Below are 16,934 nucleotides of genomic sequence, written 5' to 3' on the forward strand. Positions count from 1 at the left end.
CCACTCAGTCTGAGGGTTATCTATACTCTGAATGGCATATTCTGATATGATGAAACCTATGTTTTATCTTAATATTTTATAATGAGAGTATTTCTGTTATAGAATTCCTTGTATAGTGCTTTGGACACAAGTAGAGATTCCTTGTGGTAGTAAGTGGGCACTTGAGTTGTAACACATTTCGATTATAGGATCCCTGTGAATAGGGAATGAGTACAGTCCCATTTTTAAAGGTCTTAAAAACAAAGATCACAAAGTCTCTGTGCAGCAAAAATTTGAATTTTCATCTCCTAGATTTTAAGCTGGATAAGCCTTCCTAATTACTGAAAGAAAATTCCTTTCTGTAGCAATCCTAATTCACAAAAAGCATAAAAAATGGCTGTAAAGAAGTGTGCTTTTCCAACCCCTAGGACTGTCACTGGGCTGGATCTAAAGCTTGGTGATAACCAAGTTGGTTTGTGAGCTCAGTCTTCCACATTCACTTGAGGATGCTGATAAAAGTTGGGAGTCAGGAGAAGGCCAATGAAAATTAAAAATTGATAGCATCTGCAAAGACACATGAGATGTAGGAGTGGAGGGATGGGGAAGAAGAAATGATGAAACATGATTCAGAAGGAAAGCACTAAACCCAAAGGAGTATAGAGGAATCAGAGCTTTCAGGGTAGAAGTATGGAATGGGAAGGAAAAATCTAATCTTATCTAAACTTCTCTGTAATGTCACAGCTGTATGCATGGTTTCAGAACACAGACAGAATGGAAGTCTCTGCACATGACGCACTTCCAGCTCTGGCTCGTTGAGTTAGATCAAAAACTTCCAGGGAAGTGCAGTCTATTTTACATACATGAGAATGTACTTGGATATGATAAAATACCACAGCTGTCAGTCTAGATTGGAATCAATTTGCATGGTAATGCTCTGAGGGCTGCAATTTATTTTCTTTTCTCTGCAATCAGAAACTTTCCCTGTTTCAGTAGGGAGGATTGATCCTGGATGTCTGCATATGCATTTGAAAAGATCTGGCTCTTCCAGTTTGACTCATCCCCATTATATAGCTATAGCTCTGAGAGGAGAGAGCTCTGCACAGAAGTACAGTCATTTCTGCAGGGCCCTCAGAAACTGAAAATCTCATAATACATAGATCTGGACTAGAGATTTCCCCATGTAAATGTGAGAATTAGTGAAGTTCTGGAGAAAGAGGAGTTCCTTAAAAAGAAATAGAAGAGAACATACTCAGAACAATGTGGGCTGTACAGGCTATTCTTAGCATAAATTATTAAAGGAATATTTGTATACTACATTTTTTTCTGGTGACAAAGCTAACTGAAAAATTTATCCTCTGAGGTACTCTCTCCTTTCTGCTCTGCACCCACTACAGTTCTCTGTATAATCTGATGTGTTTATGTCACTTGTGATGGGACTGTGCTGGACGTGGGTCAGGTAAATTATTCAAATGGCTTAAAGTAGTATTTTGGAAAGTATTCTTTGAACCCATGTCATTCTACGTTCCAGATAATTTTGCAGCATGGTAAATAGTTAAATTAGCGTGACTTTGTGGCAAAGGGCATCAAGCAGGAGTTAATAAAATTTAAATGTAGGAAAAAGTGGGAGCTTCTTTGTTGCTGCAAGAGAGCACATGTGCAGAGCACCATCAAAACCAGTCTGAGGCCCAGGTCTGAAATATCTCTCTCCCTGAGGTACCCATGTATCTTTTAACACAGATGTTGTTATAGTATGGTTTCAAAAGACACTCAGTTCAATATGAACCTGGGTGATCCAATCATTAAAAAGAAATATGTGAGTCATCACCACCACAACAAAGCAATTTGGTACACCAGTAAATCCATTCATCTGTTACTTACAAAAACATGGAGAAAAGGAATAAAAGAACACAAGAATAGGATTCCCTACAGCCTGTTTTAAAAATCACCCATTCATGGATGTATTTGAAACACTCTTTCTAGCTCTCAGACTGCTGAGAGTACTGCTCCCTTTTTAGTGTGATATATATATTTCATCAAGGTGTTCAGTATGAATTCCAAAGATGAAAACACATCTACTGACCTGAAACAAATTTATATCACTCTTGTTTTATAGTTTTTAATCTGTGGTCTATAATCAAAGACAAAAGCCAGAGATTTCTCACTTCAATGGAATATCTGGTATCTGCATTAGGAGAGCCGTACAGAAATTCTTTGAGAGATACCTTTGTATATTTTTTGTGATGACTATGGCATATACTGTGATGCTCTTTTCATTAAAATCTCAAGAAAATCTTCCTCTTACCTGAAGGTAATGGCACGGCCTCAAAGAAGGTTTGATTTCCTGATGAACCAGAGGCTTATCTAAGTTCAGTGATGATTTGCGATAAGCTTCTTTAGCCTGACTTACTGTAAGCGTGGACCAAGAACTCCTTTTCATGTATTTACTGTCAGGGGTCATTGGTAGCCCTTCACAAGCTGAACACTTCACATCATTGTTACTTTTGGAAGTCTTCAATGAGAGATCCCCGAAATGCCCCTGGAGTGCCTCAGGGTAGCAATGGGATATATGATCTGCATGGTGCCTATTTACCACACTAGGGGTTCGGTAAGTGCTATCGCTGTCCAAATTATCATCGGAGCTCCACCAGCTACTCATTCCAGATTTATGCTTGCCTTCTGGTTTTCGCTCCTTACTTTTACTCCTTTTGCTATGCTTGGAATGGTGCCCATGATGATGATCGTCCCCTCGACTGTCTCCCTTTGTTCCATTAACATTTCCCTTGGAGGATCCTTCCAGAGAATGAGATTTAGTAAAAAGTTTCTGGACGGAATGAACGAGATGGCGAATCCTGCCCGGGCTCTCGCTGCGCTGCTCCGCAGCTGTTGAGGTCCGCTGGTACTGTAAAGTATGAAACCCATCCCGGTGAAGGGGAAGCTGCTTCTCAAACTGGTCCAAAAGATTTGCAGGAATACGGTTAATCTTAGGGTTACCGTGAGACATGGCGCAGTCGTCTCTGGAGTCGTAATGCGAGCTGTAGTGCATCCTGGGGAAAGTGCTACTGGACATGTGATCGCCCATTACCATGGGCATCATCATGCACTCGGAATGAATGGAGCTGCGGGGGGAGCAACGGTGGTGGTCCAGCGGGCAGCTCTCCGTGGGGCTGAGGAGATACGACGGCCTTGGCTCCTGCCCATGGTGGATAAGGTCGTGGGTATGGTCACAATCTTCAGGGGATGCTAAGCCACAAGTATGAGCTGAACATAACTGTGGTTGATTGCGACTACCAGATAATCCTTTCATATTCCTCGGAGCAGGAGAATATCTTTCTTCATTGAAGTGCTGAGAAGGCGACCATGAGTACTGCTGGTCTGTCATGAGAACACATAAAACCTGTGTTATGTGTCTGATTAAAAGATCAACTTGAAAATTCCAAGTATATTGAAAAACTAAACATTTTTTCTCTATGACCTTGGTGGAAAGTCTCACCATTCATGAAATTGCTTCCAGCATTTAAAAACTGATTAAAATTGTTCACTATGAGTAAATTATGGGGAGAATACAGCCTCCTTTCTCTTTGCAAAATCATGTGCTATCAATTCTAGATGTTATGAAGCTATTAATTGTGTAAATTTACTCAAATTTAATGGATACATTCAAGTATTCAGTTTATTGTTTAATATTTATAGCTCATATGTCAAGCTTTGTGACTAATCATTTAAGTTACATGGGTCTAGTTTCTATTTTGATGCTTTCACAGTTGGATATATTAAATGTATCCTTTTTTACATGGAGTAATTTTTGCACCACAAATGGAACTTCACTTTCTTCAACGAATCTCAGCTTCATGATCCTAAGTTCACTCTTCATAAGTATAAATAATAAGCAGCAAGAAGAAAAAAATATGAATGTGCTGAAATGAAGCTAAATTTTTATATTGCTAAACAGTTTATCAATAAAAAGTTTTTATGACCACACTACAAAATATTTACTTAATCACTCTAAGTTATTCCTGAAAAAAACCCAAATATATTTAGGTACAAGCTATGGGGTTTTATATACTTGATTACTTGTTCCTATGAATCGTGCTCCAAGTTGTGGTTATTATGCAAGCATGATTGCTAAATAAGAGTAGCTTGAAAGCAAAGATTTTGATACTTAAGCCTTTGATTTTTTTTCTCTCATGCAATTTTTTTGCAGCTGTCACATGTTACAAACAGAAAAATAAAAACAACCCCAGAAATACTTCAATTTGATTTTCCCATTCACTTTCCCTCTTCAATTTCAGCTTATTTAAGAAACATTTCAATAGCAGACAAAGAGATAAGATGCAAGATAATCCTTTAGAGGATAAGACAGATGTGTGTTTATACAACCCACTTAGCACACCCTTTCTGCAAATTTGCCCTAAGAATCTAAATAATCTAACACAGGTGGTTGATACAAGGAAGTTGCAGAATGGAAGCTCAACCAGAATGGAAGCTAGAGAATATTTATTAACTGGACACTTGAAACCAGGCTTTAGAGATAGCACTGTAATTGACTGCACATGGAATGGTTTCTAACCATATGACAGAGCTCTCCTAAATCATATTTCCACAGCTGGTGAAAACTCAGTGCCTGGATATGGTCATGAAACACATCAATACTCATATCTCTCCTAATTTATTCAATTAATATGTGTTATATCATGATACCTTAACCTAAATGCTGTGTATTTCCTATTGTGGGAGATGTTTCTGATAATTTTATTGCACCCTAATTTCAACAGAGTTGCACACAACGTTTTAAAATGAATGCAGCATTAAACTAATAAACAGTGAAGTATTCTTCAGCCTAGGTATAACAGCGCCACACTGAAGTCAAAGATGGATTAATGGTACAAATGCCACCTCCATCCTTTTTCATGGCATCAAACTGATGGGTCTGTGCATGTATCCGTTTCTGCTTCCATTTTGTTTTCCTGTCTGTTTCTTTTACTTAATTCTTGGCTATTATTACATTAAAATAAAATCTTATTACTGCTGATTGCCCAGTCTGTTGTCCTATTTAGGTTATAATACCTTGCAGAAATGTAGTTACAGGAAGGAAATATAACTATTTCTCTGAAATGACGTAATTGTGATTATATGCAGACATGGCAGTAAATTATAACAGCACTTTGGAATTCAGCCACATAAAGTAGTCCTGTAATTCGTGGTACTTACCCAGGATATTACCAAACATTATCAGGGGAATAATAATGGACCATTTGCTGAATTTATTTAGTCTGTACTTCTCATAAAGTGTTCCCAAAGCACCTGACAGAGATTACTACTGTAGTTCTTACAAACCCATGAGATTTGATAGACTGAAGAAGGTTTTTTTACAATGAGGGTGGTAAAACACTGGAAGAGGTTGATCTCATGGAAGATATCCCTGCCTATTACAGGGAGGTTGGATTAGATGACCTTTAAAGGTGCCTTCCAACCCAAGGAAGGTACTGTTCTTCTTTACAGAAATAGGAAGTTGCAATATAGGAAATATTTTCCAAAGTGCCCATGGATTTTCTGATATTAATGTTCAGAGAGGTGTGAGCCCGAGGGAGGTGGAAGGAAGCTCTTCTGTCACTCTAACAACACGATGAGAGTCAACCCCAAGCCTTTTCATCACAATCTTACACATCTATGAATGAATATAACTTGTACTATGCCTCACCAGTGTATTTACAAAAAAAAAAAAAAATCTGGAATGAAAGAAAGAGAATAAGAAATTAATTTTAAAGGAGTTCTTGAGCATGGAATTGCTAGTCCCTGTTGATTTGTTTAGGCCTCATGCAACATCAAACATAACCCAGAAGGCTTCAAATATTTTTGTCCTGTTACATCCCTAGGAATATGAGAAGTGATGATTTGACTACACTGCAATGGATAATCTAACAACCACTTTTCTGTCCCTTGTGGCTCCCTGTGATTCCAGCTCATTTTGCAACTATAGAAAAATACCCTTTTCTGTATGTTGCTTTCACATAGCATTTTATGTGCTACATGGAATGTCTGAATTATTTTTGTTTGAAACACAGTAGCTAGAAACTGCTATAGGCATTTATTAAGCGTAATAAAAATAATTAAAACATGAATTAAGAAGTAGATGTTTTCCAGAAGTAATTGCCCCCTCTTAACTCTGTCGTAGAGAGTAACTAAACTAGACAAACTCCCAAATTACTTATATGTGCATCATTTAAATTTATCACTCTAATTAGGTTTGTCAATCTAGTATATCAAACTTGTTTTTTATCCCAGACACAACTAGTTTTTCACACAAATATTTTGAAAAATCTTCATCATTTTGAAATACAATATATAAATTTATCAAGTAAATTGTGCTTTGTATTATTCAGTCAACTTTCTTCAGGAGACTGAAGTGCTTGAAGAAACAGTTGAGCTGTGGCTGAATGAATTACTGTGTGGTACCAGAGCAGTGTAATTGCCCATGTGCTAACTCTTGGCCTGCCAAGAAAAATGTCCTGGCTTAAAATTCAATTAAGCTAACATGCTTCTCTAGAATTTGCAAGGGGCTAAAAGTATGTCTATGGTCAATGACCACAGCATAGCTGATTCATAAAAATTCCTAAAGCTACAGCAATATTTTTCTCAATCCTTTCAAAAGAAATTTAATATTTTGGTATAATTAAATAGTTTCATATTTGGTAGATCAGATAATGACAAATTGGACTGAAGTTTTAGTCTATAACTTGAAGTTTGTTTTTCTTTTACAGCAGCTCTTATGTTTGCCCTGGGCAATCACTCTAAAAACATAAAATGCCACCATCAGAACTAAAGAGCTAAAGGGAGACAGAAGAAGAAATAAACATAACCCAAAGCAGACAAAGAGATAAGGAATAGCAACAGAGAAAAATATATTATATGAGAGCATAGGAATGGCTTTTTTTGGATTTCATCAGAGCAAAATGGAATCTTCCAACTAACTTCAATGGATAGTCAGATAATATTTAAAGACTGGGGCTGGGGGTGGACCTAGAACAAGACAAGGGCTGTTATGTCAGAGAATCCAGTAATTCCAAAACCCTGAAAATCCTTAAAGCTCTTCTTTTTCAGAGACTACTGTACAGATATGTCAACCTTTAACCTCAGCAGATGGAAGGATTTCTGTATCCCTTCCTATCTCTTTCAAGTCTTTCCCTGTTATGCCATGCTGTGTCCTGCTTTTCTTTCCTTCTGGTTTTCAGTTCTGGACTTTCTGAGAGTTGTTCTCTTGCTCCAAGCAGACATTGGTTTGCCTTTGTTTGGGGTCTGGCCACTATTTTTAGATCATCCAAGATTTTTCCTTGCACTAGTCAGTATCAAGGAAAGAAAGATAGGTTCAAGGACCAAGAATAATATTTGAAATGATGAATTAGAATTGCAATTAAAGTTCTAGGTTAGAAGGCTAAAACCCTCTAAGTAGAAAACATAAGAGCTGTGCATTTCTAGAGTTCCTGGAACACTGCTCTTGGCTAAAGAGCATCAACAGAAAAACACAGAAACTTCTCTGAAAATCAAAAGAACTGCTTGTCTCCACAAATCTTTTTCTGTGTTGCATATTAGAAGCAAACTTTCAGGGTGTGATAATACTCTCTGGGACTACTAAATGATGTCTGATATTTTTTTCTTACTTATCATTCTATTGAGAAATTAATTTCAACAGATTTAACTGTATAAGTCTGTCAGTAAACTGCTTTCCCATCTGAAATATCTGTGCTGTTTTCATTGGAGAAGGAACTGTTCTTCTGCTAAGTGTAACCAGGAAAATGCGCTGCTGAAAAGAGATACCTAATCTACCTTTCAAAAAGAGGCAGTAGAAAAAACCAGATTGCTGCATCTTGCTGTTTCACACAAATGAATCAGGGTTGAAATGCATTATGAAAGATATATCCTCACAACATAACCTATAACTAATAAAAAATGAAATATTGGGAAAATGGACATATTAACTAACTAAGTAGACATTAAACATGAAAATGCATAATTAAATGTTTTAGCTGGAAAAATGTCTGTCCAAGGTCTGCATTAAGTAGCATTATATGAGTACTCTTTCCTCATTAACTTGTTACCGTATTTTTCTGTGTTCTATACTAGCCTAGAAAATGAATATTTACAGGGATTGAGAAGAGTGACTAATCGGCCAAATGCAAAGAAGTCCTGGAAATGCAAATGCCTTAAGCTTCTGCTATGGTCTCATGAGATTTCCAATCTATTTATGTAGCACAGCATCTGGTATAAAATTTACATAAAATTGCAAAAATTGAGTGACCATCTTCCAGATTTAGAAGATGACTTGTATTTTTGGTGGTGTGTGTGCTCTTCATGCAGTGTATTGACCTTTCTGTGAATTCCTACATAACTACTCAGGCTGCTTACTTGAAATATTGAACATTGAGTGGCATCCCCTCAGAGACAAGATTTATTGGTTCTTCTAGCACTGCTGCCACAAGGTACTTCATGCCCCCAGTCTGCACAGCCAAAGGAAAGAAGTAGGTGGTTCTGAGGAATTAAAGCAGAGCACCAAAATGCCCAAAGCTGTCAAACAGCACATGGGCTGCATGTGGATGCTTGGTACGTTCTGACACATAAACCTGAAAAAGAAATGCTTCTCTATTCAGAATCCTGAGCACTGTGTGGCAGGCATGCATGGCTGCTGCCACTAGCAGTGTAAACAGAGCTGGAGGGTGTGTCCAGCCCATAGAGTTCAACTCTTGCTGTCACAGTTTCATGCTAGGGAAATAGGAACTGATATGTAGGTACGATTTCAAGAACAACGCCAGCCAAAGATCCTTACAAATACGCAGTCTGGATGTGGTTTTATTTTTTGAGTGAGAAACTGGCATGATTCTTCTGAAGCCTGAACTGTGTGTCCAAAAATGACAGATGAATACTACCCTTCATGTACATATTTGTCTCTGCTAACTATGGCAAAAACTGTGGCTGACAAGCTCCAGTGCAGAAACCTACATCAAAAATACATAAGTTTAGGTGATCTGAAGCACATGGATACTTCTAAACCATGGCAAATGTTTTAACAGCCCAAGCTAGTTCAGTGGAACCACATGACAAATAATGACCAAGGGTAAGATGGTTTTTATAACTCCAATGTTAGATAAAAATGGACATTCAAATTGCATTTAGAACAGCATTGGAGTCCAGAACATACAAAATTGGAGCAATGTCAGAAAACCCAAAGGGAGACATAAGGACCATGTGGAATGATGCAATTTATTCACTAGTCAGTTTTGAGCACTGTTACACAGGCGTCTGCATGTGGAACAAATATTCGATAGCACCAAATCCTGTTGTTCAGCCCAACAGTTTTCCATGTCAATCCATCTTTCAAATAAATATTAGTAAACTGACAGTCCCACATCTCAAGGCATTTATTTCTGAGATAAATAAGCATGATAAGAGAAAAGGGTATATAATAAAAGGAGTGCAAAATAATAGTGGATGAGCAAGAAGGGAACCTTGGAGGTGGTGAACAGGCCGGTGGGGGACTCAAAGCACAATATACTGGGGAGAAGGAAAGTACAGAATTGTGATAACTGGGGAAAGCTCTGACCAGGGACAAGCTAAAGCCAGGTTACAACACTGACTGCCCGGCATGGAGAACAGGGCATGCTATATGTGAAAATGAATAAATGTGGAAACGGTATCTGAGGAATGAAGACATCTCACATCTTCTGGGTAGAAAAATCAGCCCTTGGACTGTATGGAGAGAATGAAAGTCACAATGCTGTGCCCATGTCATGAAAAAGGACAGGACAGAAATCCGCGAGAGGCAATATGGGATTTTTATAATGCTCCAGGACTTGGGGTGCAGCAATGCAGGGAGTCCTCAGGATGGTGTAAAATTAATTCCCATAGGTTTGAAGAGTGTGATGTCTTGGTACCAAGGAGTATGCAGCACACAGGTCTTCACAGTGCTTTTCAAATTTGAAGTATGTTGCCTTTATTTACCTTTCAACAGTGCTGTGACACAGGTAAGTCCACAAAATGATTTACGACTAATACTTTTTCACAGAATCTGTATGATCAGCGAAGTTCTGGAAAAATATAATGTAGCAGAACTAGACTGACCTAAAATAACTGACACATCAGCTTATTTTCTGGAAAAATCCAGCTCTACGGAGTCAACTAAGGCTTCACTATGTGAATATCACTGAACAATTGGTTTTAATGCTTCCAAATACAGAGCAGAAATGCTACCCCAACACCATTAAACTTCCTTTGCTCCTTATTGTGCTTGGCTTTATGGATTTTCTATCCTTCAGGATAAAATTTTGCTGCTTGCAGTTATTAAGTCATGAGACAATCCATTTCCCTCGTGGTCATAAAACTGCCGCTATTTTCTCAGCAATTAAAGGTAGCCAAAGTAATTGCAGGGTACAACGCAAAGACATACACAGAAATCTATGCACAGCTCTGGAAGTACAAGGGAAATCCTTGTCATGTTGAGAGCAGTAACAAATCTCCCATTAACTTCATGGGGCCAGGATTAGTTGTAAATATTTGCTGAGAAAGTTCTTGGTCATTTTACCTATGACACCCGTGTTACTGGAGGTAGATCATCTCTAATCAAGGCTGCATTTTGCAGAATGCGCAATTTGTGCTGGACTGGAATAAACGTGTTAGAAACCTGCAAGGGTTCCCAGTCAGAAAGATGACGGCATGGAAGGGTGAAACTGGTTTTTTGAAATATTGTCTGAGATAGCATAATTGCCAAAATTTAATCCCAAGGATCCAAACACTTGGACCAAATATTCAGCTGGATGGAACCACCAAATCTCCATTATCATTGATTTTTAAATAAAAAATCAAACAAAAAATAATGCTGGTATTTATGATCTCATTCCCTGATTTTTTTTTCTCAGTGTTTCTGAAATTCTTCTGAATTTGTCCACTTTTTATGATGATATATCATGGAGGAAGTTTTCCACTCCATCCAACACTAAGGGGACTGCAAGAACTAATGCTCATGTATCCAAGCAAAAATATTTATTGTATATTCCCTCTAAATTGCCTTTTACTAATATTTAAAATATGGTTATGTTTTAAAGATTTCACCTCTTTTACAAAGTGCTCTTCTGGGAAAGACATAATGTAATAGTTAATCACCAAAGCATTGATTATTGCCATGGAACAAGGATTGCTCGATTTAAATACCATTCTATTTCAAAATTACCTTTATATTTCTTTTTTCTGAACATTAATTCAGATTTTAAATTATCAGAACTGAAGAAATTTATTTGATTTTCTGTTTGCTTCAGAAACAGTTCTTTAGAGGTTTTTGATTCACCAAAAATTTTAGTTTTAGCCATGGTCTGACCCAAAAGAATTATTTTACTTTTCAGAGTTCATCATTATCTGCTCAGGTGTGCACCCTTGGTGCTGCCTCTTGCTGCTTTGCCATTGTATGGTGAACTTTTCTGTTCAGTTCAACCCACTGAGATGGAGGAGGACTCATCCTGATTTTCCTGTGGGGTACAGGAAGAAATAGCAGCCTGGTGACAAGATCCCTTTTAAACCTGTTGCCATAGTAACAGGCAGACAATCTTCCTCTTTACATAACCTCCAGATTGGGAATTTTTCAAATCAGGGTGCTGTCTCTGGCTGAGATCTGTTTAGGATGTGTTACAAACATTGCAAACATTAATTGCCTGTGCCCACAATCACCAGCACCCAGATTTTCCATGTGGCAGGGATGGGCCAAACGGTGCCTCCTGCTCCTGGGACAAGGTGGTGGTTTTAGTACCCCCATTCAGGGTGAGTTTGAGACAAGGCATCTCAATATGCTGCTGTCTGTTCTCTTATGAAGAGAAATGACATTATAAATAGATCGAAAAACAAGAGAAGCTGCACAATGAAATGTGGCAGCTGAACTCAGCAGTGAAAGCTGGGAGTGCATTAGGAATCTTTGCGGGTGTTTCTGTTGCTGCATTGCTTTATCCAGGGCAAACTCCTTTGGGAAGACAGTTGCCTATGTGCCCAGCACTCTGACAGAGAGCTGTAGTCATTTGCCTCCACACTGGAAGCATCTCCACCACCCTGGTTGTGCCAAAATCGTCCCACTCCCAACAGAACCTAAGCAGGCAATGATGAATGTGGAGGTGAGGTCGAGTATGGCAACTTTTTTCCTGAGGAAATTGAGAGGACATCATTTAAGCTGCTCATTATAGAAATACATTTAAAAAGTTTCACAGTTTATGGTCTTGAAAAGGGAGAATCCAGTGAAGATATTCATTGAGGAAGGAAGGTGTGGCTAAGCAGTAGGTCTCTCATCTCATCGCATCTCATCTCATCTCATCTCATCTCATCTCATCTCATCTCATCTCATCTCATCTCATCTCATCTCATCTCATCTCATCTCATCTCATCTCAATCATCATCATCATCACCTCATCTCTGCAGCTGTCACACTCTTTATGAGAAGGTAAATGTTGCGTGTCAGGTATGCACCCAGGGGTTACAGAGGTCAGCAGGCCTTGAGGGAGAGAAAAATGTCCCTTCTTTGATAACATCCCATGTGTGAAGTCATTTAGGACAGAAACATTTGTTTATGAATGCATAACTCCCTTTGTATTATGTAGTAGAAATGGATGAATAATTCATTAAAAATATTCTATGTGATTATTGTTGCATCCTTATAAATATCTTTGCCTGTTTGTGAATTGACCTTAGGCCTAATGGGATTTTTGCAGTTATTTGATATTATGAGGAATTTAATTTTTAGAAAAAGGTTCTGATTTGCAGATTTTTAGTAAGCATTTTTGGCCAACAATCTGGCAATTAAAATGCTGGGCAGTTAATGTTTTTATAGGATCAGGCCATATGATATGATTTTGTTCTATGACTGAAAGTAATATAAAGACTAAATTCTCAAGCATAACTAAAAGGAATTTAAATTTAAAAATTTATTTTCTGAAAAACATTTCTTATTATTTCATTAATGTTTTCTACAGTCTTGATTGTTGCATCAATAACCTTCTACACTACAGTTTTGAGTAGAGAAAAATGAATATCAAGTGGAATTATTTCAAGATATGATGGAAAATGACAAATAAGAAAGGCTATTTTTTTTCAGTATCTGTTAATCTAGTCACAATACGGAAATTAGAGGGTGACACTGAATCATATCGGGGCATGTCATATTTAAAATCTCTTGTAAATCTGAAAGACTTTTATACTGTCATACCAAACCACCTGGCTACATATTTTTTATTATATGATAGAAACATAGCCCTGTGGTTAGAGGATTAACCTGGGAAACCTGCAGTCAGGTTTTCTGTCAGCCTTGAATTATTTGCATGCTTGAGGACAGTGCCATGGGCAGGGGGTGTCAGTTGCTGTGCAGAGGCTGATCTTAACCTCCCTGGGCTGCAGTGATCCTTTGTGCACGTCTCTTGCAGACTCCGTGCTTCAATTCCCCATGGAACTAGGATAAAACTTCTGTACCTCTGGGTGTTAGTGTCACAGTCCAGGGAAACATTCAGTCTGTGGCTCATCTAGGAATTAATACCAGAGTGCTCCTGTGCCTGCTGATTGCTGGGATGAGCGTCGCTGTCGTGGTTACTCTGTGTGCCCAAGCCATGTCTGGCTGAAGTCCCACCAGCTCCAGTCAGTCTACAGATATTTAAATATCCCTGGATGCTCTGGGGGAAGGTGCACCAAGGCATGGATGTGACACAGACGAGAGTCAAGGGCTCACTGACAACCCCCCCTCTGTCCTTGGGAAAATTTCCTGTAGTTCCTGGCACATGAAGCTAAAACCCTTGTGAAGTGTTCAGACACTGACTGCACTGAGTGCACGGTAGAAGGACAGACAGACTGAAAAGTCAGGACTTCATTAATGTTTTCATTTCAAGAACAGCCATGTCCTTTCTTCCTTCCAACACATAAGGTCATAAAGGCATGATCATGCAATCAGCAGTGATTGAATAACCATGAGTTACTGTCTGACACTGGAACCTTTCCAATTAATCAAAAGCATCAACTGTGAAAGAAAAATACATTTTCATAGCCTGCCCTTAAACTCCCTTACAGTTTACTTTGCAACTAGGGCATGTTAAGAGCATTATTAGTAACTGCAACCTGTTTTACAGGTTTTGGCCTTTTCCTTAACATCAACTCAATACCCATTCCTGGAGAGAAAAGAGCAATTTACTGCAGTAAAAAGCTTTTAGTGCAAGTTCTCCTTCTTTGCTTGATATTAGATCTTGCTAACTATAAAACAGCCTGACTATAAAACTTGTGTAAATATTTTCCTTACCTGTAAAAAGGAGTTAAAATATCTTTTCAAAAATCTATTTTTCTCTATTTACTCTGTACATGTACTACCTAATAAAATATATGTTTAAAGAGAAGTTCATCCCATCTTCCCTGTTCACATTTCTGAAACTATTTGAATGCCTTTCAAACATGGCATTTTTCTATGTCTCTTGTTAAGATTGCACTATTTGCTTTGGACACCTAAAACAAAATATTGCCTTACCCTTTCCATGCCTAAAGTAAACAAGACTGAAATTTTCAGGTAGCATTGAAAAGAGTAGTTTCATTAAATGTTTTGGTTTTAATACAGTAACATGGTTTAGATGATATAAATACCAGCTAGAAGAAAGCCTAGAATGAAAGAACTTCAGTTTCTCTGAGACTTACAGTGAGCTACTTGAGCTCACAAGTCAAATCTCTTGTTCCCTTGTCATGTCCTGCTACCTTAATTTTCTTTTTTGCTTAACAGGTTTCTTATTTGAGATATTCTTAGTGAAAAGAATAGGAATTTTTGATGTGAGCGTGAATCTTGTAATAATAATACTTTTCACCCTGAACTCTGGTAACAAATAAATGTTAATGGTAAAGCTCTGATGTAATGTTCTCAAAAACTGACTGATAATGCTTGGGTAAGTTTTTTTTGAAGGAATATATTGCTCTTCTGCCTGTTTTAACCAAAGAGGTTTTTATAGAATCAATAGGGGGAAAGAGTTGAGATCAGTCCTAACCCTTGATACTTTTTTCCAATTAAGGCAGTGGATAATTTTATTAAAAATATTATTTAATGAGTATGCAGCATTTTTATTCTCATGAGATACTGCGCAAACATTAATTAAACCCCACCAAAGCCACAAACCTCACTCAGAAATTCTAAACCCTTTTTACAAACAAGGACCTGGAGCCAGAGATCTTTCAGTATCAGAGAGATCACAACTTGAAGCTCCTCAGGACAATGAGGGTCTAGAATAATGAATGGCCCTGCAGGTAGAGCTGGCTCAAAGAACATCATCCTGACTCAGTCTTGACTTAGGGCAGTTTATTTTATTTCCTTTCTGGGTTTGCTGCAGGGATGAAGGTCTCTAGCAGTCTGTCAGATTGAAGCTGCTCATACAAAGTTATGACATAGTCATTGCATTTTGTATACACAGAAAAGAAGCGAGCCCATTTCCAAGGATTGGAAATAGTCCAAGGATTAGAGTATCCACCTAGAATCATATTTCTCTCCAATGAATAATTACCTTTATGCATGTGCAACAGCAAGAAAAAGTGAAGACTGAGAAAGATGTTTGTAGTTTTTTCACTTATTTTATATATAAGGTTCATTGATTTGAACACAAATCTGCTAGTGACAGAACACAACACTGGGGCAAAGACAGAAAGACTGATATGTCCTGTCCATCTGTAGAGGGGTAGCACACTAGCATAGCTGTAACTGCAGAGCTTGTCTACACAGAATATAACTAACTAACTAACTAACTAACTAACTAACTAACTAACTAACTAACTAACTAACTAACTAACTAACAGCTTTTCTAAAAGTCTTACCAATTTCAGTGATTCTCTCTAGGGGAGAAGGGGATCTATTTTTACATTATGTTTTTACATTATGATATGTTTTTACATTACTAATGCTATCCAGTCCACTTACTTTGACCACCCCAGTTTGGTGACTTAGTCCTTTTAGGAAGACAGGATTTTCTTCCAAAAAGATTAAAGCCATCCACCTCTTCCCATGTATTATCTAGCAATCTTTGGTACTTACTTTCAGAGGACTGTAGAAAGGACAAAATTTAGGAGCAAGGATGGATTTTTCCTTGCTCTTGGCATATTTTTTTTTAGTCACTCGGCCATAAATAGTTGAAATGTTGGAAAGCAGCCTAATTTCTTTGTAGTCTAGTTGTTATTTGTTATTCTTATTGCTGTTTTGCTTTCTTGTTTCTCGTTTCTGACTAATCCCCCATCTTCTTCCCAGTCAGAGTTCTGGATGAATGGTCAGTTATAATATATCTTCGTGTTAATCTTTGACTATCTATTCCGTATGAGGGTCCTTGCTCCTATAGACACCTGACATTTAATATTATTGACTTGTACATCCTTTGCTCTGGGTCCAGAAATCCTGCAGTTCTTTCTCAAACAAATGGGAAGGAGAACAATTGTGACATTCTTCTAAAGCATTACTTATCTCACTCTACATTAAGCTTCTAAAGTAGGCCAAACCTGCTATGTCCTAGAAAATTCTATCACTCTCCATTGACTCCAAAAGAAGTCCTGAGATCTACAGTTTAGACATCTACATCTGAAATAGTTTCCAACTCTCAGATGAGATGAATTCTAACCCAAGCCATCTGAACTCCTTCCTGTGTGCTGTGAAATGGGACAGCAGGGTGAAAAAACTCCAGATGTCCAAGAAGGCTGAGAGACTTGTTCATTTCATGACTCATTCATAGGATCCACTTGTGAGATTCCTAGGAAGTCTCATGCCAAATATCTTCCCTTTTACACCACTTTGATTAAGGTAGAAACTGACTGAGGCTTCTTCAGTCTCTTCCATAACACCCTGCTCTGTCTAATCTTTGGAGTGTATCCTGTAGCTTTTGTTCACTTGTTTTGGAATGTTAAGTGAATAAACAAGTCCAGCACAGAAATTTTTACGTTGA

General features: G+C 37.9%; 1 protein-coding gene across 19 annotated transcripts in view; it reads right to left on the reverse strand.

The window, feature by feature from the left end:
* Positions 1-16,934, reverse strand: part of DLGAP2 (DLG associated protein 2) — a 455,404-nt gene that overhangs the window by 82,145 nt on the left and 356,325 nt on the right. For all 19 annotated transcript variants that reach the window (XM_063150740.1, XM_063150738.1, XM_063150739.1 and 16 more), the window contains one exon: positions 2,282-3,351. In XM_063150740.1, the coding sequence (XP_063006810.1) occupies positions 2,282-3,351 (1,070 nt within the window). The remainder of the gene's footprint in view (positions 1-2,281; positions 3,352-16,934) is intronic.

This window comes from Melospiza melodia, chromosome 3, assembly GCF_035770615.1.
Source record: "Melospiza melodia melodia isolate bMelMel2 chromosome 3, bMelMel2.pri, whole genome shotgun sequence".
Taxonomy (NCBI): Eukaryota; Metazoa; Chordata; class Aves; order Passeriformes; family Passerellidae; genus Melospiza; species Melospiza melodia.